The sequence below is a fragment of the Struthio camelus genome, chromosome 11, assembly GCF_040807025.1.
Source record: "Struthio camelus isolate bStrCam1 chromosome 11, bStrCam1.hap1, whole genome shotgun sequence".
NCBI lineage: Eukaryota > Metazoa > Chordata > Aves > Struthioniformes > Struthionidae > Struthio > Struthio camelus.
Window position 1 is genome coordinate 29,531,875 of NC_090952.1, and position 27,463 is coordinate 29,559,337.

At 38.5% G+C, this 27,463-nt stretch overlaps 1 protein-coding gene across 15 annotated transcripts in view; it reads right to left on the bottom strand.

The window, feature by feature from the left end:
* Positions 1 to 27,463, bottom strand: part of ZC3H12B (zinc finger CCCH-type containing 12B) — an 83,876-nt gene that overhangs the window by 12,957 nt on the left and 43,456 nt on the right. For 9 of the 15 annotated variants that reach the window (XM_068957240.1, XM_068957237.1, XM_068957236.1 and 6 more), the window contains 3 exons: positions 22,004 to 22,085; positions 21,630 to 21,922; positions 1,095 to 1,872 (listed from right to left, as the gene is read on the bottom strand). In XM_068957240.1, coding sequence (XP_068813341.1) covers positions 1,095 to 1,705 — 611 coding nt within the window. In that variant the 5' untranslated portion in view covers positions 1,706 to 1,872; positions 21,630 to 21,922; positions 22,004 to 22,085. Of the gene's footprint in view, positions 1 to 1,094; positions 1,873 to 2,263; positions 2,604 to 5,702; positions 5,786 to 6,497; positions 6,564 to 6,988; positions 8,025 to 20,538; positions 20,831 to 21,629; positions 21,923 to 22,003; positions 22,086 to 27,463 lie in introns of those variants that run through there. The other 6 variants (XM_068957243.1, XM_068957234.1, XM_068957241.1 and 3 more) reach the window with 6 other exon arrangements.

Here is a 27,463-nt window from a genome sequence, read left to right on the forward strand (position 1 = left end):
CAGCAGCATCTTCTGGATGGAAGTAACCGTAACTTGGCAGTGGAAAACCCTATATATAAAATAGGCTTTTAGAATTTGGGGTTTTATATATTTCAAATCTCAATACACCTAAACAAATCTGAATGTTCTTACTACATTGAAAAAAATTTCAGGCTACAATTTTTTTTTTTTTTGCTGCAGGAAGCTAATACTGAAGGAAATCTATTGTACAAACCCTGCCTGAAAAATTCTTGATATCACTGTTCACTAGACTGTCAAAAGAATTCACTTATAGAGATTCTTACTTTCTCAATGACAAACAAAGCATTTGGTAGCTGAGCTGTGTATTCTACAGATAGGATCATAAGTGGCATGGGACAGAAATCTCTGAACAAGTGCTGATTCAAGTAGTCATATGTGTGCATGCACATACATGCACACTCTTGCCTGAGTACCCAAGTACCATAGCTGCATAAGTCAGCACTTTTAGCTCATGCATAGCATTACACTGACAGAGCTAAATTGCTTCCAGTTCTGAGTGGGCTTGATCAGCAGTTATTCAAATATCCAGAAGTCTACTGCATATTATCAGCATGCACTACACGTCATTTTAGAAAGAAGCAGGTTTTCCTCACCTGTTCATTTGCCTCTAGACATTAAATTCAAATATTTGATAACACTGTTCAATGAGTTAAAAAATTAAACCTACCCACAAAAAAGCACACTACAGCTAAATTACTAGAGCAGAAGACTGAAAGAAGAACTTGATTAAAATAAAAATATATGGGGGGGGGTAGGAGGGGCAGGAGGACAGGACATCTAGAATAGGAATTGTATAAAAGGAGTAATAGCATGTATAAAAGACTGGACTGAAGAGTCCATAAGAAATATTAATTATTAATCTAAATATGCCCTGGATGCGATCCTGGGCAATATGCTCTAGGTGACCCTGCTTGAACAGGGAGGTTGGACTAGATGATCTCCAGAGGTCCCATCCAACCTAAATGATTCTGTGATACTACACAACTCAACATGACATTGCAAGAATACTGGGTTTTTTCCCATAAATATCTTAGTGATTTTTTATTTTAAAATGTTGTAACAGGGAGACCCACCTCATAGCCACATTGCTTCCATCAATGACAATTGGCCTCAGGTTATCACTGTTATCCACAACTTCATCCTCAAGTGACAGTTCAGGGCTTGCTATCTCCTTCGGGCATAGGCCTCTCGGCACCAGAGTACTAGTGGTAGTGCTGGCGCTGCCTTGCCCTTCTGATTCACTTTTGTTGCCAAGTCTCACAAGCTCTGCCAGAACATCATTGATGAGAGCATCTGCTCCCAATTTATTCAGTACAGCCTGGATCTGATCTCCTGCATATCCAAGCTTTAAAGCAAAATCCATTTTAGCTTGGTATTCCTTGTCCAGATTTGTTTTGCATTCTTCCAGCTTCAAGTCTTGTGTGATACTGCTCTGTGAAAAACTTGGGCGATCCAAACAAGGGGAACGACAGAGCGGCCGATGTGGTTTAGCAGAAACCTCCTTCTCTCTCCACTGTATATTGCTACAGCTGCTTCTGAAGTATGGTTGCTCAGGTTCACTTTCTGAGCTCGTCCATTCCTCAGATTCAGCACTGCATTCCCCAGCATCTTGTTCCATATTTCTGTCTTCTCTGGTGTGCCTCTTCTCCATTTTCAACTTCCCCACCATAGACCAGGCCGTCATCACGTTCAGCTTCCAGCCAGAGAGCTCAAAATTTCTCTTTCATTTCCAAAGCCACCTGGGATTTGTACTCAGTTGCATCTTGTTGGCTAATTACAGGTTTACACAAGGCTGGAGTTAATTGGCCTTGCTTACTTTGTTCTGGCATAAACAACACCAACATGAAGCTCCTTAAAAAAAAGAGGGGAGAGGGGGGAACAAAAAATAGCTTTTGTTAAATTCTGCAGAATACTTGACTACAGTAATTTTGTTTACAAGTCAGTAGAGATCCCTAGACATTCAGATTTCCATATAAAAATTGATCATAATAAAGCATATAATTTTGTCTCTTTATAATTTTTTTCTCTTTATAATTTTGTCTCTTTATAATTTTTTTATAATTTAAAAATATAATTTTTGTCTCTTTACTCACAAATCAAATTCCCTTTCTCTCTCCCTCATTAACTGTATGCACCAAACAAAAAATATTTAAAAAAAGTTTCCACACAATAAATTTTTAGCTGAAATTAATGGAGTATCTCTATGATATTTAAACGAACAACACAGAAAAGGCTGACCCACCTCTTTCACTAAAAAATTGTCTTTACAGTTGTAGCCCGTCTACACAATTGTCGGGAACATCTGTGTGGAGTTCCAACATGCAGAAAATTTAACAAATACTTTCAGTATCTTCCAGTAAGGTGTCTATCACAGCTGACAAGCTAAACTGGCTTAACTTTAGTATAAGCTGGCTGCTAGACATGCAGAGGTCATTACAGAGATTCACAAAAATTCTGCCAGATGATCACCATGTGCTTTGTTTCCTGTACCTGTTGCACTGAAAATTCCAAAAGCAAGGATGGATAGTACTGCATTTTGACAGATTCACACTCATAGTGTCAGGATACTCACTGAAAATTCTTGTATTTTAGCAGAAGAAAAAATGTTCTTACAGGACTTATTGGGTCCTGTAAGTAATGAAAGTAACAGTGCAATTGTCTTGAAGAAATCATTTACTTTAGATACACCTGCTCATTTTAAATCCACTTGCTCATGTTAATAAATCTTGTTCTTGTTGAAGTAACTGCTTTTAGATGTAACTACAGACAAAAGAGAAGAAAGATTGAAAGAGAAGAATAAAAAGGTACCTAACTAACTTCTATTAAAAGCCACAAGAAGGTATAGTCTGTGGAATCTACAAACTGTCTTAAAGCTATGTCTGTAGTAGAGATTTCTATTAGCACAGATGCTGTTTGAAGAGGTATGAGGAGCATGATCCTGGATTTAAATAGCAGTCACAAAAAAAAGCCCTTGTACTGACACAGTTTTCAAATATACAGTCACTCTTAACAGGATAGCCAGTTAGCTTTGTGTTCTGAAGAATTTTGCAGATGTAAGCTATGGAATGCGTGAAGAGCTTTTTCCCAGGATTCTTACGAGAGTTTTTGTGGCATAAACTAGGGTGACTTTGGCACTGGAACAGACATTGGCCAAAGGAGCCCTCTACTAATGAGCTCCTTATGCATCCACAAGGAGCAGAAAAATCGAAAGAGTAATCCATGCTTTTTGGGGTACTGGTCACTAGTGTCACTTAGAATAAATTTACACCTCTTTCATGCACCTTTTTCATTTCCTCTCCTGTGTCTTCCACTCCTTCAGGTTCTGAGCAAGCATTAAAAGAAGTTAAAATTTTCCTCAAAAGAGCATAAGCACTCAAGCAAGTATGTAAATTGTTTATATATAGGACATTATCAAGGACACTTTCATTCAAAAACTTTTTTAAAAAAAAAAAAAATCTTACTCCTATCTCCCCAAGAGACCACATGGAATCTTATTTAGTTTCTGTGGTCTACCAAAACAGCAAATAAAAGGAGAAATACTCCCTTGATGTATAGCAGCGTTACTCGCTTGATGTATAATAACACCACATCTAGAGACTAAAAATAAGTACTGAAATCTGTCAGGGGTGGGGGGGAATGTGTATCTAACATAGGTAGAAGAAAAGCATATCTAACACTGTTCATTTTATTATTTATTTGGTTTTCTTCCTGAAAATAGTATTTTAAATTGTTCCACAGAATTATATTCAATAGCCATTGATATCAAGAGAATAACATGGAAGAGCTAACCAGTATTAACATAGTGAGCTAAAACGAATGTATAAAAATACAATATTGCATACTAAAAGTATTTTTAAAATGAAAATCTCATTTTCACTATTTCGCTGAAAACAGTAAAGACGTTATACTAAGCATTATAAGCCACAAAAGAAAATGAAAGAAGAACCAGTGTGCACCTAAATCAAACCTTGTTTATTCAGAGTTTTCATATCCTTTCCTTTTTAGGTAATAAGATGCTGAAAAAACATAGCTCCAATATACCACCCACCTCAGAAAGCTTCCTTAACTGTTCCCCTGCATTACCTGGTATTTCTCTTTGCTTACTGAGACTTTCAGAGTACAACAGGTTTATAAGAGTGATAAAATTGATCACCGAACACACCAAAACATCAAAGACTCTCTAAGACACATCCCTATTAGCTCAAAAAAAAAGTTTGAAAGTGAAGCAAAGTTTATTTATCTACGAGACATTTATGCAGTAATATTTAATAACCGTAAGCAGGCCAAGCAATAACATTCTACAAAACTCCACTTTAATTTATGCTTTTCAGTTACACATGTGCCTTGGCTTTGGCAAATTTACATACAGGTGAAGATAGATATGTATCCAGATACAATTAACTTCAGCCTATATTTCCTAATTCCCCAAAAACATATTTCTGCGTAGCTATTTTAGTTGTGATTTTACAGCTGAAACGTAGGGTGCATTTGTTTACTTTGGAGAAAAAATTATATATATTCTATTCAATTCATCTGTTAGCTGGTAGAGTGTCTAAGAGGGAATTACTCCTGTCATTAACTGCACAGTAAAAAAAAAGTTTTGAGGAAGATAAAATCAGATTCTTCTAAAAAAAATTCAGGTTTTTTTTGACAGAAGGAAACAGAAGCTCTCTGTGTACACGCAGCATTCTGCAATAAGAGGGTCTACAAGAGGAACTACCCCAAAATAGCCACTGAAGTTAAAATTTAATCTTACTTCAGTCACAAGCAACTTTGAAATGTAAACACAGGAAAAAAATACACAAAAAAATTGCATTAATTGTTGTTGCAATATTTTTCTCCTGGTGTAGCAGAAAACTGGTAACATCTTGACCATAACAGTTTAGTTTATTTTCTAGAGATAAAGGAGACTTAACAGCCTACAGAAACTGTCATATAGTCCTGGTTCCCATGTCGTGTGGAGGAACATCTAAATGACAATTTCTTTGGATGCCTACTAACAGCAAGATCCTCAGCTAAAACAGAGAGATTCTTAGGGCAACCAAAAAAAGAAAAATAGGCAGCAAAGGTGGCAAGCTTGATCCATAGGCATTAATAGCCTCAAAACGACTCCAGTGTCAGATGTAATGACTCTCACTTGCTCACACCCTTTACGTGACGCATGTAACATGCAAACACACACACACACACAAACACACAAACACACACACAGAGTGCCACTGTAAAAGCCTAGTTTCCTTAGGAAATCAAGCTACTTAAGGAAAATGGTAATCAGTCATATCTGAAAACTAAAAGGCCAAATTTTGAGTCAATCAACACTAACTACTTTTAAATATATAAGAATCATGTTCTAAATACTTTATACAATATGGAACACAGTTATCTGAGTAGCAAAAAATATACTGCTTCCTTACATTTGAATGGAAATGCTAGTGTTGTTTAGCTAGATTTTAGAAATAGCTACTTTTTGGTTTTTAATATTATACATTGAAAGAGTATTTCTCCAAATACTTATATATTTTTTTCATTATAGTACTCCTTACTTTCAGTTGAGGTAATTTCCTCTAGTATAGCAGTAATAATACAATCCTAATAATATACATAATTATATATATTTTATACACACACACACACACACACACACACACACGGTATAGATAATAATATTTACAACATCGTACTTGGCAACATAGATGCTGTTAATCAGCTTAATCTGGAGTGGACTTCAATTAGGACTCATGTATATCCTTGCACCTTGTCAAAACTAGAACATAGGACAAAAAATAATTGCAAAGGAAGATTAAAAGAAAGAAGTTATCAACACACTGCATCCGCAGCTTATATACATGGAGCTATGCCCAAATATTCCAACTAAGGAACGTTTTACAGTATCTGCAGTAAGAAGATCCTTTTGCCCAAATTTATGATACTGTATTGTTTTGGCACTGGACAAAGAACAGTTTGATTTTGTTGGTCCAAATTTAAAGATCTCCATTTTTTTTCCCAAGTTGTCATCATTTCTTTAACTGTAATGCAATAAGAATGTTTTGGCTTTTGTTAATGCTATCATGCCTATTTTTCCACTTCTAGTAAATTATCCTAACCCCTTGGTCAATGGAAATCTGGTAAGAATGATCAGATAAAAGTTCTTAAGACTGGAAATAGCCTTGGATGTATGATGAAGAGAAAGGAGTTATTGTCAACCTCTGTTATTTTCATTTCAACAAGTAATTTTACCAGAAGTAATCCATTTACACCAAGAAGAAATCCATTTACTAGAAGACCAAATTTACATTCACTTAGAAATGGTTAAATATTACTGTAAACTACAAGCAAAGTACGTTCCTTCCATTTAATAACCATATAGTATTTAACGAACTGTGCATCATTAGGTTTCATGAATGTCACATGAAGTGGTAAAATATTATCAACAAATCATATGACTCTGACTTTCATTAAGCATTACAGCAACTTACCAGGCACTGTGAGTGACTATTTTGAAGTAGTACCGAGCCAATTGGAAGTGAAAGCAACCAAACTCACTAAAAAAAGAGACCAATATTTTTTACGTTGCAAAATAACTTGGGTAACCATATCACTATTACTTCTGCATTTAGATTTTTCAACTTTTTTTGTGAATGGTAACTATATAAGTTTTGCTCTTAATTTTGTTTTCTCCTTCTTAGCTAGAAAATAATCTATCTTATCTGAACATAAGCTGATTTTACTATTTTGTTGCATTTTCTCAATTTCACATAGGTATCTCTAGCTTTCTGTTATTTAACATCATATAAGCAATTCATCACAAATTTCATTTGTCTTTCCCTGAAAGTAAGCTCTTATTTTAACAAAAAGAATATAGTTTGATTGGGTGCCTAAATAACCCTGAATTTAAAAATTATTTAAAGCAACCAGAAAGAAAATTCACTCCAAGAACAAATTATATCACTGCTGCTGTCATACTCACTTCTGCTGTGCTTCTAAAGAAAGCAGCTCAGGTGCAATCCATGTTGGGAAGTGGTATTTTATATCTAGGTAGGCTGCTGTCTACCAGACTTGTGCTGGGGTTTTCTATTCTTTGGCCGCTAGTGACAGATTGGTAAATCTGTTACGAAAGCTCACTCTATGGAAACACCCACTTCTGTGACTCATTTTGGAGTTTCTTCCCTTTTCTCACTCATGTCAACCTTTGGTTGAAAGCCATTAACTAGGGAAATTCAGTTGTGTCATTCCTTTCTTGCATAGCAGTGGAAAACATACAGTGTGTGACCTAATGATCATCATTCTCTCTCAAATATTTGAGGTGATAATTCTAAATCTGCTAACACATGTATTTGGTTATTTTCAAACAATTAAAACTTAAATCACGCTATTTTTATAGAAATCCTTTCTTCACATCTAGCTAGGATCCTGTGAGGAAAGCACTAAAAGGCAATAGGTCCTGTCTGTACCAACTATAGCCACTACCCTCTATTTCTACCAAGATCTGTCACATATCTTCCACAAAAAAAAAGACATAGGATATACATGTAGTAACCTCTGGAAATAATTTTTCCCATTTGCTTTAAACACCTAACACACAAAGAAAACTTCTCAAAATACAACTTTTGTCAAATGGTTTAGATAACCTCTTTTATCATTAACTGCCATGCCTGCCTCATTTTCTGGCGGCCGTTTCCAGAGCCCATCCTTACAACCCTGTACCCTGTCACATAGAGAGCTCCTAGGAAACCTCTCCATAGCATTTAGCTATCCCTTCTCATTGGAATATATGGTTCTCCTTCAAAAATAAAAGTCATCTGCTGGAATAGACACATGCACACAGAACAGAAAGCCCTTCACTCAGGAAAATAGCTAGAAATTTAATTTAACAAGAAGATAGGACAGATCGTGCTGATCAGGCACAGGACATAGGCAGAAAAGCGTACTGATCAGCAACCTGTTTACAGGCAACTGGTCTCTTTTATCTCTCACCCTTCTATTTTCCCATGCTTGTTCCTCCCCAAACCACCTTGATCCCTCCCCCTACATACACACTTTTTGTTCCACCCCTAAACATCCCATAACAAGTCTCATATGCTCCCCAAAGGCTCTTCCCCTGCGTCCTATAACATGTCCCATACCTTCAGGCAGTAAACCCCCTCAGTCAGTGAGATGATCTGGAGACCCACTCCCACTGACTCATTGTAATTGGTCAACCTCCCCCACCCACACACACACCCCCCACCCCCATGGAGCCAAGGGCTCTCCTGGAACAGCCCTGGGGGGCCAGTACAGGGGCTCTGACTGGGTTATTGAGGTTCTCCCGCCCGCCATTGTGCCCCGGGCTCCTTTTTATTTGTGGACATCAGCCCTTATGGACAGATCACACTCCTGTGAGGAGCCTGGGAGTAACCAGGTCAGGGTATTATTCAGATTCCCTCACTTGCCCTTGTTCCTCTGTACTCCTTTGTATGTGCAGAGAAAAGATTATCACATAAGCTAACAGCTTATTTTAGAAAATTCAAGCAAGACGCGTTTGTTGTTGTGTGTATGTAAATATCTATATTTTTGCTAATTGGGATTTCAAAGTCATTTGTTACATATAGTATTTTTGTTAGAACTTTTATCAACTGAATGAACCACAATTAAGATGACAACCAAATGATTTTCTAGCATTAAAATAAGAAAAAGATTAGAAAAGGTTCAAATGTCAAAAACTAGATCCAGTACTAAATACAACTCTTAATATGCACAATATCATTTACACTGCAATGCTTAAATATTAGGTTAAATTATTTTTTGAATCTTGCACATATTTCTCTAGATAGCAAGCATCACTTTGTGCAAAACAATTTTAATTTTGCATTTAATATAGTACCAAAAAAAATCCAATGCAAAGAACATAACATTTGAATCAATATACCTTGGTTGCTAACTTATCAGCGTACCACTGTTGCTAGTAACTCTACAAAGTGTCCATATCTAATGTGGCGCACTTAAACCTTCACTTTTTCATTATTTGTAAAGGAAATGACTAAATCCATGTATATTCAACTTTTTCTTTTTGATAACAGCATCAAGTCACAAAGTTGTAATTTTTCATATCAGCAAGCCACCAGTAAATTTTTCTACAGCAAAATAAATTGAGTAAGGAGAGTATCTGAACTTTAAAGTGCTGACATGTATGTAACATACATAATTTGTTTACATACAATCTAAAAGAAAGTATATGCAAAAATATAAAACTTCCTTTACAATAAAAGTCCATGTAGTTGTTGACATTTTCCACATCCAGATGAAAATAACTCCTGGCTATTAATCTTCTTCCAGCTTCCCACTTTAAATGACAAAGTTTACCATTTCTTTGATACAAGTAATACTTAAAAACAACTACATTCAGTGACACATCTTTGAGAGAACTTCCAGTCAGCAGCAACATATGCATGCAATTAGCTTACTGGCATTCAGACTAAAACCTCAAAGCTGCAATAGTACAGCAATTTTTTCCAGACTACACTCTTCAGAAATTCAAATATCTCATCTTGTAATGGAGCACTGATAATGGAGAAAATTTTCTTTTCTTTGTGATTTATATTATCTAGCGGTGATAGTACAACTGTACCTAGGGATCCTAATCAGTTCCTATTCTATTCTAACTGTATGGTCTCTGCCCAAAAGAAAATGCAGTCTAGAATTATGACGAGAGGCTATGAACGAATGAAACAAGTGACAACTTTAACAGTGGAAAGACTATATGAAACATTTTGGTATTGTTTCAGTTCACTGTTTGTCCAGATAGCTGTGAAAGGTAGTGCTTTCTGGGTACACTAGGGAAGAGAGATAATGGAAAGATTTTAAGGGAAAAAGGGCAAGGTAGAAGAAAGCACACATGTAACATGCATGTGTGCGCACACACACACATATATATAAAAACAAGGCGTTCAGGAAAGGATCTCAGTAGGAAGTGAGCCTGGATAAAACCTTTGGTGGATTAAGAGGAATGGATGACTAAATCTCAGCCATCTCCCTGGCCATAATATTTAAAAATCTTAGAAGCAGTCTGCCTGTATGAGTCTAAAAAGGTGGCCGAGTCTAACAGGATTCCTCGATTTCAGGCCCACGTATCTAGAAGAGCGAGAAGATCAAAAGCACTATTGAAACAATTTCAGTTTAAATTAGTAGCTGAACATTTAGGAGGAATCACAAAGTTCTGTTCAAAACATAAGTCTGAACAAAAGCAGGGAAGATCAGTGAAAGGGAAATTTGTGAATGAGAGACAACAGTTCAGGCCACTTGAATTAACTCCACAGCAACAGGGTACAGAATAAGGACTGAAAGGAAACAACGATGGGACTGGAACTTTGTGGGACCCTTCACCACAGGAAGGATGGGAGGAGAAGGATAAAGTGAAGGGAAAAAGCGATAATCTCAACTTTGTATATAAAGCTAGTATGTGAGCATGTGCCATCTTTATCAGTCCAGCTCCATCTAGTATTAGCTTAAGAGTAGTGCAAGAGTAAACTATGGATGACATTTTATCTAGTGCAAGCAATTTGTGTAATTTGTAGAAGAAAGTGACAGCTTTCAGGCAAAGTCTTTCACCAAGGGTATCTTACATGAGCTCTATTTCTGGAAGTAAAAGGTGATTTGTTGAGAATTCTCTATTATCATACCACCTTTATGCTCATTTTGTCCTTACTTGCACAGAAAAAGCTACTGGAAAAAGTGCTAGACGTTGTTCTATAGAATTCCATCTGCAGATACTTTTTCATTTTGGTTATTTTGTTATTGCTTATACGGTACACTTTAAGTTAGTATAAATGCATTAAGGAATTATCACACAATCAGAGACAAATTAAAAATATACATATTCTACTTATAAGTAGAATCAGAACTAATGTTAAAAAATTGATAAATAAATTGAATAATGTTTCATTTTGCTGATGACTACAAAATTGAGAAATGAGTCAGTGTGCCTCAAACAATTTTCTCAAAGGTGGAATAAAAGCTCATATCACAGATCATAAACAAGAACACAGTATCACTGAATTTTTATTGTTCTTTAGTATGAGTTACATTCTTCCCCTATGACAGCCAAATATGAACACACTTACAGAATGAGAAGAAAGCAGTTACCAATTTCTGATTTGAAGAAATTATAACTCAGAAATCTGAATATTGCAGCTTTAAAAAATTATCTTGATGCTCATTACTAAGCAACCAAGTTTTCTTACCTAAAGACGTCTTTCAGCACAGTCACGACAGACTAGTAGAATTGATAAGTGATTCAGAGAATGAGTGAGGCAAAAGTATCTATATTTTGTTCATACAGTACCAAACTGAAAACATCTGTATAATTTTGTTGGTGATAAAACAGAAGGAAAATGTCTACTTAGTAATAAGGTATTGTAACATGTATTAAAAACACCTGGGAACTATTTAACAATAACTATACAAATGGTAATCACTACTAAAGACCTGATGCTGGAAATACTCCATTCCAAGACTGCTGATTTCAGCAGGAGCAATAGAATCAGAAAGACAGAGTGAAAGGATGGATTGAATGACTTCTTTCAGTCCCTTATGACCCTACATCTTTCCATCATCTTCACTGTCCTCTGAACCATGCCCTTCATAAATAAATGAAGAGGTGATTACAGGGAGCACACATCTATTACAAGGAACAACATTTAAACGAAGAAATATTTCATTAATTAACTCCTTTTGTCAACTCTTAAGCAGCTTTACTTGTTTTCTGTCATTGCAGGTATTGAAACACAGAATTAAGAAGAAAAAAAAGTATTTTTTCAAATATCTCTCATCATCTAGATAATAAATACAGGTGAAAATGATTCTGTACCATTTTATGGAGGGTGAGGGATCGTTTGTTTTCCCTAGTACATTTTTTTGAGATACACCTAGCTAATAAGGGATAATCAACATATTTTTATGACATTTCGAGAAAAAATACAAATCTACCTGAATACTGACCATATAAAATGGGAACATCTAGGGGAGTTCTATATGCATGGCAAAAAATAAGTATTGCAAATTTCTCCTCTTATATTTCTTAAGCTGTCAAATAAGCTCTTTACAAGAATGAAAAAAAACTGTGATGTTTTTTCATTACGAAAAACAAGTTATTCCCCAAATTGCTTCAGCATGAATTTGGTGTCTTAGGTTCCCTCTTCATTCTTCATCTCACTAATTTATCATTAACATGCTACTCTATGTAGATTCTAGCCTATAAGAGAGGCCTATAGGAAGAGGTATCTTTCTGGAAGAAGACTGTTCTAAACAATAGCCAGGTCTTTGATTACTGTGGCTATTTCTACGTTATCAGAAGGTGACTCAAGTGCACAAGTACATATATCCAAACTAATTTTCATATAGCTAGCTCAGACACCACAAGCAACCATATCATAACAACGTGGATTTCAACATAGACTGTGCAAACCTACAAGGAACGCAGATTATTTGTTCTTTAATGAATGAAATCTGTCCTAGCATCCTCAAAGTAAACAACAGCTTAGGCAGGTATACTATGTATCTACTACAACTACACCTCCTGATTACAGTGTAGATACTGTATAAGCCTTCTAACACAGAAATTGCCAACCTCCTGGATACATATACACTGATTGCAATAAAGTAAGCTCTAAAACCATGGAAACAACATGAGTGGAGACAAAGAGAAAGAGAAGCCTTTTCTGTTGTTAAAAGTATTCAGTGTTCAGAGGCACTACATCCAACAAGCTCAATATTTCTGTGCGCTACAGCACAGACTAGTGGTTACTACGAAGACGCACTGTCAAGAGTATGTTTTCGTGATCTTTAAAAACTTCCCTAACAAATGACTGATTGCTGTTTTAAGACATTACAATTTGGACTGGCAACACAAGATCCCAAAATGTAATAAATGGAAATCCTCATTTGTTAGACAGTAGTTAGTGTCAGAAGACACAGACAAAAAGTAACTCAAGATGCATATGCACTGGACTTTGGATTAGCCTTTAATTTTGAAAAGTATACTTCTGTAGCACTCACGAAAAAAGTGACACAATTCAACATCAATGTTCTCATGGCACTGAAGAAACAATCTTCTTGCTATAATCTTAGTCCAGAAATGGTACAGATTCATTACTGCTTATTTCTTTTAATATTTTCTGAAATACTGAATTATTTTATCTACTGATAAAGAAACACGTAAAGCTAACACTTAAGCATGAGTCACAAATAAAAACGGTAGTGTTTTCTTGTTCTAGGTATATAACTAGATATATACCTAGAAGGAACGTTAACACATTTATCTAGGTGGGAAGCGTCTGCTGGGACAGATTCACAACAGAACAAAAGGAGAAAATACTCTAACGTTTCAGAACAGGTTTCAAAAAATTTGGAAGAGCTGCACCATGTAATATTATGTGGAATTCTCTTTTGTCCTTAATAATAGAAAAAAAGGGTTTGTGATTTGCATTATTTTGCCAGTGTGTTTATACACCTTGACCCCATTAGAGTTCCATATTCACCATTATTTTAATCAGAGATAATAGCAGGGACACAGTTTACACATGTATACCATAACACATATATGTTGTAATTCAGTAAGAACTCATCTCTTTCATTATTTAATTTTCAAACCTACTAATGAGTTAGTTTTAACCTTTAACAAATGGGGTAGTTTAGCATGTTCAGTCTTCACCTACCCTGTCAAGCGTTGCAAGGCTATAGGAAAAGAGGATAAAATAGGTTGTGTATAAGTATTTCCAATTTGATTTGGCCATTTTAAAGTTAAATGATTCAAAAAAAGATGCATTTGCCAAAATACAATATTCATTAATTTATAGTCAGTATTTCAAGTGCAGCTCTTGCTAATGTCAACAAGATATATGACCAAGTATTCTGAATCTATCTAGTAGGACCTGGAATCAAGAAATTTGTCCTTCTATACCTTTTTAAAATGTATATAACATAGTTTTATTAAGATTGACCTAAGAGCTTTTGTAATCAGCAAACAATATTCATATAATCACCAAATCATTGAAAGATGTATAGAGTTTCATATTATCTCATATATTCTGATATAGCTTCCATAAATAATAAGTCCACAACATACGGGAGTCACTCAGTGAAGCAGAGAGGAGACAAACAGAGAAGAGACTTTAACCAAGATGAAAGCAGCTGGCTTTTGACATAAATACCTGGCATTAACATTATTTATAGTACCTTCTTCGCTGAGGAGCTCTGTATTCAACCTTCCTCATTTAAAAGGGGGTACTCTTTCAAAACATTCAAAATGAGTAAATGTATTCAAATACTTTTTAATCTAATAAATTAAACAAACTCTTATTTCTCCATTCCAGAAGAGATGGTCTAAACCAAAGACCTGAGCACAGACTTGCAGCTCATTTATCCATTTAAAGACATGTATAATCAGTATTCCCTGAGTATGCATTAAGTCAAATGGCATTTGTAACAGAAGTGTTAAAAAGGCAGATCAGAGTTTTCAGTCCCTTGATAATTAGAGCCATATAAATGACAGCATTTTGATTCCGTTTAATGGATTTTTTTTTAACAGTAATGTGATGTCAGTCTCAACACATTAATGGGAAGTTTCAACACTGTCATTTTGATGACTGCAGAAACCTTAAATTTTCACAAATCAAAGGCCTGACATAGTTCAGTCCTTTATCAAGCCAAATGCAGAACAACATCAAGAACCATATTTTGCATTTTCTACTCATTATCACTTCACTGAAATAAAAAAAAAAAATGATGTTGCATACAATAAACTACCATGGAAGACACAAGTATCTTATGCAAGCTTTGCCTTTCAAAAAAGTAATCCCCGTAAGGACCTCAATTTCTCACCTTCTATTTCAACACTGTTGAATGCAGGAAATTGACATCTGGCTGGCCTTCTGAACAAGGCATCAGACAGTCACAATTTCATTCAGCAGTGGCAAGACATTCATCTGAATTAGATCTAAGAACTACTACTTCCTGGTCCCTTAAAGTTAACAAGCACAACCTTGACTGTTATGATCTTTTTATCATCTTGTGCAAATTTAAATGAAAGACTACAACAATTCTAGTGACCAAGAATCAAAATAAAAAAACTTCCGATGTCTATTACTGATCTGCAGCTGATTACAAAATTTTCAGATCTTTTTGTCTGACCTTAATGAGAACTCCCACGTTCAGCTTAGAGGACGTAGTACGAAGTTACTATGCTATTATGTTCAACCTCCCTGTAACAAGAAGGACACTAGACAGAAAAGCACAGTATTTCACTGCAACAGAAATGACATTTCATATAGGTTGCTCACAGCTTCATTTTCCCACCTCTGCTCAAACTGTAGTATTGTTTATGGTAAGCAGCCTATATCTGCCCTGCAAATTTGTCTGATAACTAAAGAGTATGACTCTTCATGGCTTTCATGATTTATGGCATTTCTCCATAGCTAAGTTTTCACTGAGGATTCAGAAATTAAAAAATAACACAGAAACCATTTCAGACAATACCAGGAAAAGAAAAATATAATCCTGTTAACAGACAACAGTGGGAAATGAGGGAAAGCATTTTGATTAGAGTGGCCACTTCTGAAAATCCACAATGAGACTTATTAAACAATAACATTACAGTGGTTTTCAAACCCTAAATAAAACAATGTATTCTCTGTTGCACAAAGATGAGACGAGTCCCTGAGGCACCAATCTATGGCCTTTACGAAGCCTAAACTTGCAAAGAAGTCATTTTGTTTTGGTGAAAACTACAAGATTCAATTCAAAACAGTCACATGATAGAAAATCTGGTAGGAATTTATGCATTTTTCATCTAATTTTTAGTATACTGCGGAATTTTGTTAAATTGAAAATTTAACTAAGAAACTACAATATAATACTATAAAATGCCTTGCCTGCAAACAAATACTGAAATCAGTATTAAACTACACATGAAAACAAGCTGTGTCTGGCACATCATATCAATAGAGCATCTGAAATGACTTACAAAAGACTCCACTACAAATAAAGCATGACTTGAAGAGAGTAGTGTAGAATTCAATCACGTTATCTCAAATCTGTCATTCATTTTGTCACATTCATAAGTATGAATTCATAGGGCTAAGATGGACATGGCTGAAATTATGTAGAGAGGAAGTGGTATATTAGTTGCTTCTTAAGATATATGATCTGTGTACTAAGTAAACGATTTCTTGACTTAGAAAGAACAGGTAGTGCTGAGCACAAGAGAAGTATCAAGTATAGGCCAGACTTCTGAAGAAAAGGAACAGAAATATTTCTGTTGCATTAGATATTAAACCTCACTTCCTAAGACAGAAGAACAAACCAGAGAGTAAACACGCAGTAAAAAAGGTGTTCTAACAATAATATAGTACCTCTTTCCACCTATCTTCTCTTTCTGATAATCTTGAGCAATTATGGCTAGTATCACTACTACTCACTACTACTTGTCCATTGTCCCTATCAAGGCAACACTTATATTTTCACTGACAACATTACAAAAAATATGAGGGAAACCCTTAAAGATTATTTGTGATCAAAGCAGTTATTTATAAACTGAGAGCATAAATTCAGATCTAAAACCAAAGCAACTCATTGCTTCTCCTAATCGACATTCTAATAGGAGGCTGTTTGCTAGTACCAACTCTGTAGATCTAAATGACTCTGTAATGCTCTGGGAAGCAGGGGGGGGGGGGGTTCGGGGGGAAAGGAACAGAAGTTGTGTTTGGAGATAAGTCAAAGACACATCAATCATTTTATGATTTCAACTTACACTTTTTCAAATTTTGTAATTGAATACTCTGAACTCCACTTTAACAGACTAAACCAAACGTTCTTTTACCCATAAATCTAATCCAATAATAAAGCAGCCTTTGAGAAATCCGAAAAACAAAAGATACCCTGTTCCAAAGGATTCAATATACTGAGTGGACTCTCACATGCTACACCATCTAACAAGAGGCAGGATACACTCAGCAGTCAGGACATATGTTTTCTAATAAACTGAAAGAGCCATTTTAGAGGCTACTAAAAAAATGTCAGAAGTGGCACCTGCCTTGAAAACATCAACTGCTACCTCTTTGGAAACCAGCAAGAGGGGCTTAAAGGCATCTTTTCACATCCATTACACTACTTTTTTCAAAAATGAAGTCAGTCCCTAGTTAGGTCTGCTTTGAGCAGGAGGTTGGACTAGATGACCTCCTGATGTCCATTCCAACTGAAATTCTTCCATTATTCTACGATTCCTTCATTCTTATAGTGACAACACTTCTCATTTCTAAGATGAAGAAGCTGGAAAGCCATCTTCAGGAAGACAAGTGAACCCTACTGTTTTGCTTTCAAAAGTGAAAACAACAAATTCCTATGCTCCAGCAATCTTCTTTCACACTAAGAGATCAGTGTGTAGAGTTATCAGACTTGGGGCTTTATCTGGTTTGGCTGAAGTGTTTGTGGTCTCTATGAAGGAGCAAATATGTTCAATTTCTTAGGAGTATGTCTTTATTAAAATAATTTAGCTTTAGTCTAAGGTGATATTCTGGCCATGTTATCTAAATCAAGAAGAAGCTGACTTAGAACAGAGTATTAATCTTTGTGAGGGGCTGAATGTGGAAAATGAGCCCTAATATTTCAGCTCTGTAACCAATGAACACCTTGGCTTATGCTAGGATTTGCAAAAGGCTTCAGTATGCCGTACCATTATACTCCAATGACATTCTAGAAGGGACTCAAAACAAACCATGTAAAGCCTAGGCTTTACTGTGGCATGGTGATTCAACCTGCCAGGCTAGCATAGCAAAGTCAAAAATAACACATGTAAGAAAATGAAATACAATAGCTACCTTTAAAACTGAAAGACACTTAGCTGAAGTACAGGTTTAAATATAGAAAGAATATATATATTTGAACCAAGACTGACAGCTAATGAAGAATTTTTCTTATAATGACCAATCTCATGAACAAATTGTTCACCTTGGAACAATAAAACTATATCTTAGGAGATGGTATGCTGCTCAATTATGTGCTTCCGAATATATTTCTTAAACCTGAAATAAATCAAACTCAAAACTACACGTCATGGCATCAGAAAGCCTAGATTTGCAAACGTGGTCAGGATATCCATGCTTCCAGATGTGTCCTCTGTGGTACCATAAATACTTCTTATTAAAAAAAAAAAAAAAGTATAATTCACAAGAAATACAAAAAAAATTAAGCGACGTAAAGAATTTTAAACTCTGTAATACTGGTACTATTGCTCAAACATGCTCCTCATTTATAATGCCTTGAAGAAAACTTTTTAAATTAAACTTAAAAAACAGAAGTTTCTAAATATATATTTGTCCAGCCACGTACACTTGGCTCTTTGAAACCCTTTATATCTAGCAGAGTCCATGATCAAAAAACAGGTATGCCTTCTGAAGGATGTGTGTGAGGTCTAAATAGCAATGTAGACATCTTTTTACATGATAAGAATGGATAAATCAATATATCAAACCAATTTACAATCTGGTAACACCTGGAAACTTTTTTTTTTCTTGACTTTATAAAAAAATTCTTTCCTCCCCCTTTCCAAGCCCTATTTCTAAAATTGAACTTACATGCTGCCGCCTTCCTTATTCCAAAGAGCTCCAATGCTTCTGCTCTTCATGGAAGCAGCAACAGAGTAGAAGTGACAGGAGCAATTTGTTTTATTCCTATTATTCAAAGATCTATAGTAGAATTATAAGTGTATTTTTTTTTAATCACATATCGGGTTTCAAAGGGTAAAGTGGCTAGGAAAGCCAAAAACAGTAATGTCAGCAATGGAATAACTTATATTGGAAAAGGCATCCCACAAGACCAAGGAACAGAAAGCCAGAACTCATTTATTCACAGCAGCTGGCAGTAAGAATTGATCTTCTTACTAGTTCATCTGGATATAAAACGTCTTTGCTGTCCATTCACCCTCATAACACCTTTTGTACCTGTTCTTTCAATTAGTGAGTTTGGATGCTGTCAGATTTTTTTAAAGCACATCTTAAAGAGGTCGTTCAGACGAAATTGACTTAGGAAACTTTACAGTTGATACTTAAAATTCACTAAGAATTAGACCATTTTAGAAGATAAACTGAACTCAAGTCCAGAAAATGTCAGCAGCTGCAGGACTGATCTATGAAGAACACATGAAAGTGAAGCAGAAATAACATGTTCTAACAGCAGTTAACTTGTTCTAAATTTGTGAATGACCTTGACATCCCCACTAACCCATTTTTCCAGCAAGAAGCAAATATAGTTTTATAGGCAACATTAGCTCACTTGTAAAATGCAGCTTTCAGTTCCACATATCATAATACTTTGGGAAATAAAAGATATCTCTCTTTATTAAAAGATACTTCCTAAACAAAAATAACTATTTGACAGATGCATGCATTTCAATGAATAAACACATTAAGCACAAGAAATCAGATGGAGCTGGAATGCCACACGCTCCCAGGCACACAGAACTACTGGCATGCACAACACCAGTTCATAAATGAGAGGTATTTTAATTTTCTTTCTATTCCTGCTTCATATTTATGGTAGGTCACGCATATTACTGCAACACTTTACAAGACAATAAAACTGAAACAATGTACGACGTGTATCTCAGTAAACAACCAGAATTAATTTAGGTCCACATTTATGAACTTAAGAAGACACAGGATAGATTTTGCATTCCATTTGCTAACTTGTGGAGGAAACATACAGCTTTTGTGAAATACCACATTGTAAGGATTAAATGACAATTAGAACAACTGACAGCTATGAGAGACAACTCTTTTAAATAAACAGATTAAGAAAAACTGTCTTAAACCTCATCTTTATGGCATTGAGTGACAAGCTTATTATTCGCAGTTGCACTACAAAGCAAAATGGAAGGATGTGAGTAGTGACCATCAGGTACCCTATACAAGAGTAATCTTATTTAATCACTTCACTTTTGTCGATACAAGTTTTAATTTTCTTGCTACCCTTCTCATCTTCAGGCACAGAACACCTTCTTAAACAGCACTGGAATGCAGCCCTCAGAATCCTTCCTTTGCACTTATCGTTATTAGCTGAAACCAGGCAACTTCCCTGACCATCAGCTGCCAGTGCCGCCTCCAGCTTGCTAGGCCGTTTCAGCCGCCCTGCCTCAGCGGCGTCTCGACCCGACGCATCTCCTGCTGCGGGCAGGGCGCGGCGGAGCGGCCCCCGGCCCCGGCCCCCGGCCCCCAGGCAGCACCCGCGCGCGCCCAGGGCGGCGGCCGCGGCCGCGTCGGAGCAGGGGGCCGCCGGCCGGGCCGCGCAGAGGCCGTCGGCGGCTCAGCCGGGGCCGGGCCGCGGGTGGCGGAGGCGGGAGGCCTCACCTCGGGCTGCGCCGGGCCTGCAGGCCGCCCGGCGCGGCGGCGGCCTCCTGCCGGCCTCCCTCGGACCCCGCGCGGCGCCGGGGGGGCTCCGCCGCCGCCAGCGCGGCCCGCTCCTCCCGCCCCCCGCCCGCCCGCCGGGCCTCACCCGCTGCCGTCGCTGCAGACACCGCCCGCGGCTCCCTGCGGGATCTGACGGCGGAGGGGCGAGGGATGGCGGGGCTCGGCGCGGCCGCGGCACGGGCCCCGCTCCGGCCGCTCCCGCCGCATGGGGGGGGGGGGGCTGGAGTCGGGGGAGAGGAGGGCGACGGCGAGAGCAGAGCCAGGGCGGGGCGGGACGGGGCGGGAGGGCGAGGGGTGGCAGCGGCGCTCAGCACCAGCACCGGCACCGGCGGGAGCCCGGGGGCCGCTGCCTGCGCCTCATCGCCGCCTGCGCCTCCGCCGGGCCCGCGCCACCGCCCGGGCGCCGTCTCCTAGCAACCGCGCCCGGCCCCCGCTGCTGCAGGCGCCCGACGCCGGCGCGCGCCCCAGCCACCCGCGGCCGCCCTCCGTGCGGCGCCAGCGCCCCGCCCCGCCCCGCCCCTCCCCTTCCGCAGGGCGGCGCGCGCCGCCGGCCGGGGGGGCGCGCGGCGGGGCTGCGGCGGGGCTCGCGGCCGCCGGCCGCCTGCAGCGTGCAGCGCTGGCCTGCATCTCTAAGTCTATTTTAGAGCCATTTCGGCCAAAATTAATGTATACTAAGTTAATGTATTAATGTATTTAACTGACTGTAACCAACATCTCATGAGTATCATTTCTTGGAAATAAGTGCTGAGGCGGCTTGCGCAATGGGCTTCACCCGTGAATGGGGAAAAGGAGACAATTTCCCCTTGCATTGTCCCCCACAGGCATCTAACTCTGTTTTTGAAATATGGCGGTAGGATTAGAGAGGGCAGGTGGATGGTAGGCAATATTGGTGAAAAGACTGTGTTCTCCTTCTCCCAGTTTTGCAGATTAGGGGAATGGAGGATGAAATAAAGGACATGACTAAATTCAGAAACATTTAGACCTACCTTTGGAATTGGCCAAGATTACCACAAGCAGGTACTTAAGCCTTTAGCTCTCCAGGATATCAATGGACACTCTTACACACAGCATATATTGAAGAAAAATTTGTGAATAATGTTTCAGGCTTTAAAAATTAACATTTCAAGACTAGGCAATCTTACAATTTCTCAGGCCTAGCATTTGGTTGCCACCTACCAGTTCCAGTGTTGCTGACGATTGTGCCTCCAGCCTCCTGAAGCTTCCTGAGGCATGTTACTTCACAACAACATCAGCTTATAAAAACACAGGAATCCAAAGCAAATTTCATAACTTGGCATGCACCACTTTGACTCATCCATTTTCTCACGTTTCAGCTTGGCCGCGTTGCCACCCATTGAACCCCATAATAGCATGTACCTATCCAGCAGTACACTAGCCAGAGTTCAGTTCTGTAGTATGTTTTACTGGGGGCTCTTCTCCATCATTCTTCCATGCTGGTATCAGGGCTTCTGCAAATGCAACAACAATTTATATAAATGCTATTTCTTTCACAAAACATGTTGCACACATTTTGTAATGTCAATCCTTACCACTTTTCCCTGCCCTCGTTTCTCCAAGCTTCCCGTGCCAGCTCAGCAACCTTATGAACTACTCGATGTCCAAGTTAAGCATCTGCAAAAAAGAAATGTCACAGGTTGGTTGCTTTCACTCACTGATATTTGTCCGGAAAGATGTTTCCGATGTTCCAACGAAAAAAAGCGGCTTAATGCAACAGCTGACAAAATTTGCAATATTACTAGATAGGTGCTTTTTGTTATATAAATTAATCTGTTATGTTGTCTCATTTTAAAGAACTTTTAATGATTTGGTATATCAGGTTGTTCCTTATAAATATGTGGCAAGTTTCCTGTAAATAATAATGAAGAAATGTCCACATAGAAGTAAACCTCAATATACTTTTATGAAAGTCATTTCTTACTGATCCAATAACTAAATGGCACTTTTAAAAGGAAATAGTAACGAATTTTAAAAGGAAAAGAATATGCACGAACATGTTAAATCCAACATATACTGAAAAAGAAAGAAAAAAGATGATGGTTACGTCCAGTCTTGCAGAACTGAACGCTGTAGAAGGGATGAACACCGGGTTGGAGGGGGGGAGGGGGGAGGACATGCTTGCAGTTGGACTTGCTCTATGCAGGATTTCTTGTTACAATGAGGTAAGACTGTGTGGACCCAAGTTATACTGTCAAATGGAAACATCTTAAATGTAACAAAATCTAATCCTGTGTTCAGTGAAGTAGGGGAGTATTTTGGCATAGTTTTCATTCTGCCTAATGCAAAAACTTGTTCTGAAATGTACCTGCCTATTAACTTTTGGGATAAAAAGGATTAAATATGAACAAGGTTGACTTTTTCAGAGTCAGCTAAAAGATTTATTTCAATAGCAATTTTGTGCTTAAATCCTTTAGCTGCCTTTGAAAATTTTAATGTGTGCTGTGAAAAAATAGTAATTATTTGGATTCCACATATCAAAGTTTACAAATAGCAACAGATTAGACATAAAACATCAGTGCAGCGATTTCAGACGATATAAAGAGCTGTATACAAGGAAAAGTGAATCACAGACAAAGATACTTGTCCAAAACTATGAAGCAAAAGTTGAATGCTAACAGTTTGAATGTGCTTGAACAGCAAGTAGTAGTATCAGGGCTGCCAAAACAATCCTGCAGTCTAAACCTCTGGCCTTCAATTCTACCCTCATGACTTACTGATTCTTGACTTTGCATCTGGAAAAAGGATTTCCATCTCTAGAAACACTAGGAATCTTGGAGTGTACGTCTATCAGAATATCGACAAATCTCCCCAGAGTATAGCGTGCCTTTTCTTCACCTTACTACCTCGTCTGATAGCAGTGATGAAAGTACACACTCCCTTCTTCTTCCTCTGTCATTTTGTCTGTGGGAAAGTTACACTGAAAAAATATTCAGAAATTTAGCAGCAGTAGCAGAAGCAGCATATAAAGGACTGTATTATTTGATGATGGGGAGGAAAAAGGCCACCATGTTCACAGAATTACAGAATGGTTGAGGTTGGAAGGGATCTCTGGAGATCGTCTAGTCCAACCTCCCTGCTCAAGCAGGCTCCTCTAGAGCATATTGCCCAGGGTCACATCCAGACGGGTTTTGAATATCTCCAGCAAGGGAGACTCCACTACCTCTCTGGGCAACCTGTTCCAGTGCTCTGTCACCCTCACAGTCAAGAAGTTTTTTCTCAGGTTCAGATGGAACTTCCTGTGGTTCAGTTTGTGCCCGTTGCCTCTTGTCCTGTCGCTGGGCACCACGGAGAAGAGACTGGCCCCATCCTCTTGACACTCCCCTTTCAGATACTTGTACACGTTGATCAGATCGCCTCTCAGTCTTCTCTTCTCCAGGCTGAACAGGCCCAGCTCTCGCAGCCTTTCTTCAGAGGAGAGATGGTCCAGTCCCCTCATTGTCTTTGTAGCCCTCCGCTGGACTCTGTCCATGTCTCTCTTGGACTGGGGAGCCCAGAAGTGGACACAGCGCTCCAGGTGAGGCCTCCCCAGGGCTGAGGAGAGGGGCAGGATCACCTCCCTCCACCTGCTGGCAACACTCTGCCTAATGCACCCCAGGATCCCATTGGCCCTCCTGGCCACAAGGGCACATTGCTGGCTCATGCTTAACTTGTTGTCCACCAGCACTCCCAGGTCCTTCTCGGCAGAGTTGCTTTCCAGCAGGTCAACCCCCAGCCTGTCCTAGTGCATGGGGTTATTCCTCCCCAGGTGCAGGACCTTGCAAATGCCTTTGTTGAATTTCATGAGGTTCCTCTCCGCCCAGCTCTCCAGCCTGTCCAGGTCCCTCTGAATGGCAGCACAGTCTTCTGGTGTGTCAGCCACTCCCCCCCAGTTTAGTATCATCAGCAAACTTGCTGAGGGTGCGCTCTGTCCCTTCCTCCAGGTCATTGATGAATACATTGAACAAGACTGGACCCAGGACTGACCCCTGGGGGACACCACTAGCTACAGGCCTCCAACTAGACTCTGCACCATTCACCACAACCCTTTGAGCTCGGCCATCCAGCCAGTTCTCAATCCATCAAATGTTACCAAATACAGAGAGAGCTGAGAGGATAAAAATAGCATTGCAGATCGCAGAACTTCAAAGGCAGCATAGGAAAGAGGGCACAGGGAGATGGACATCTTGATTCCACAACTGAGAGAAGAGTAGGGTGGGTTTTCACAGCAGGCACTGATTTCCTATGGATGCTGATCTCAAACTAATAGCATGCTTCAGAAGACTGCTATGTGCCTGATTTAAAACCTACTGAAAGCAATAGGGATCTACCTACTGATATGAAATACAGTTTGGATCAAGCCTTCACTTCTTTTGGAAGCTTTTAAGTGTTGTTTCTTCCCTTTTTATGCTGCATAATTAATTATTCATGGTTTGTACAAATGATGAGGTTAACAGATTCCTTCCATCATCTTCTGTAGGACCACCTATATTTTTAATTGCCTTATTATTATATGAAACCTAACACACCTCACTGCCATCTGGTTCTTCACCCTCATGCACGCTGTACACTAGTGGCACTTCTGTGACCTTGTCTTTATATAGAGATGTGCACTGAATAAATAAAGTAAATATGAACTATAGAGAAACCTTTAAAATCTCATCCTTCTGGGGAAATTAAGAGCAAAGACAGACTTGCATGAAGCCCATGCTAATCCCAAGAGACTGTCTTAAAATGCTCCAGTAACACTGTGATGGGTGCAGTGTTAAAACAGGAACAGCCCAAACAGGTGAGTGATCTGCATTAATTTTTAACAATGCCAGGGAGGCATTGGAAGATCCTATCCCAGAGATGAGGAGGAAAGGTGATAGGAATTATTCCTCAGTTATTATTTACAGAACATGAAAAAGTATTCCCAAACTTGTATAACATGCCATTAGTACCAGAGACCTCTCAAGGCAAACTTTGTGACTGCTTTGAAGTAGATTACATTTTGAATGGCTGGTGAAATAGGTAGATGTTCTTGTCAATTTTTTGAGAGCAAAAATTGCTTTAGCTAGTGCGAAGGCTCCCAATGAGAACTTCCAAATATTTTAGAACACTTTGTGAAGGGGGTTTATTTATGTCATTCAAAGTAGAGTACAATAACAAGCTAAAACATCTGCATTTCAATTTTCTGCACTCCATCTTTTAGTTTGTCCTGTAAAATCAGAAGCAAAAAATATGATAAACATTGCTAATGTTGTCTGGGGATTCTCATCGCTCCTGATTTATAGGGAGACTTTCCTTTTCTTCCTATCATTCCCTCATCCTGCCTGCTCTTACTCCCTCAGTGTCTTAGCAACAAGATTCACTGGCCCACTATAGCTAACTTGGCTCCTACCACCTCAAATCAATTAGTTAATCTATTTAAATCATGCATCAAAGCAGCCTGCTCCCTTTGAGCGCACAGCTCAGGGCTCAATACTACTCTTCAATGTTTAAGGTAGCAAGAGTTTGCAATTGACTCAAATGATAGCAGGATCAGATCTTGCATGTCCTAATTCATTTTAAAAGGCTGTGTGATGATGAAGGGGATGGTGATGCCTGTCACCATTTTTCTCCATCTTCTTTTTTTCTTTAATTGAAGATAATGACATGATGATGTCCCAGGAAACAGTCCTTAAATAACAATGAAAATAACTAGAATATCTCCCTCATTCACAGCTGCTGCCTATTCATTAACTTTTTCAGAAATAACTCTTCTGCAATGCCTGCAAGAGTAAAATCCAAAATTGCATTTGTATAATATAAATAAATCCTCAAAAATGTTATTTCAAAGATTCATAAGAGAGTCTGAAATATTTGTTAATAATAATTGAAAACCGCAATTCATTTCTTAATTTGTTGTCTAGTGGAGTTGATGGAGAAACAAAGTAGATTATCAACAAAAATAATCTCTTATCTGTGAGGGAAAGACTGACCACAACTGCCACTTGGTCAGGCACTTGCTGAACCTCAACCACCACTCATCATGATGTCCAGCGCTCTCCTCTTTTTTTCCCTTTGCTCTATTGGCTATTGTACCCAAATGTTATTTCTTGCCTTCTACTTAGGTAAATTGTTTGAAACAGGAACCAGCTTTGGTCCCCGGATTTGTACAGTGCCATTATAAAGGGATCCTGCTCCATAACAGGAGATCATAGACACTAGCACAATGAAAATCCATGACAGGGAAGATCTTACTGTTTAGAGATATCACTTATCTACAGTCCACATGGCCACAGAGCTGACAGCTCTGCTCTCATGAAAACCGTTTCTCAAAAATCAAATACCAAATTACCATCTAAGGATAAAATTGTAATCAAACTATCCACTATTAATCCTTGAGAGCATGTAGCTTTCTGCATGTTCTGAAACAACCCACTTGCTCCACTGAATGGTCAAAACCAATCCATCCAGAGATTTATCTTCATTCTAAGTAAGATAACAAGAGAGTGAAAGATAGGACATACAAAAATCAATACAGCTGTTTTCTCTAAGTATAATTATTTCACAGAGCTCAGTGTAGGACTGTTTACTCCACCAATTAGAGACTTCTCTGCCTCAAACTGAAGGTGAACTTCAGTCACAGCGGCTGAGCTCTGAAGCCTGTTTTCTGGCTTTTTACTTCTTCTGACTCCAGTGCCCTCATAGACAAGCCTCTGTACAGTTTACAACTTTCTTGCAAAATGGAAAATGGATAGAAAATTGGTAAGGGTGGTTCCCAGCACCTCAGGCCCATTACACTACACAAATCTTCCACGTAAAATGCTGGGGACTGTTGCAGGCAAAGAGTTTCCAAGGTCAATTTTTAGTTCAAGAACCAGCTATTAATTTAACTATTAACTGAACTATTTGAGTCCACTTACCAACTAATGTAATAATGTATGGCTTTAGATTCTGAGATTTATGTTGGCTTTATGACTTCATGCACATTTATACTACTTTACAACTGAATAGAAAAATGGAGTCCCTGCTTCAAAGCAGCACAAGGG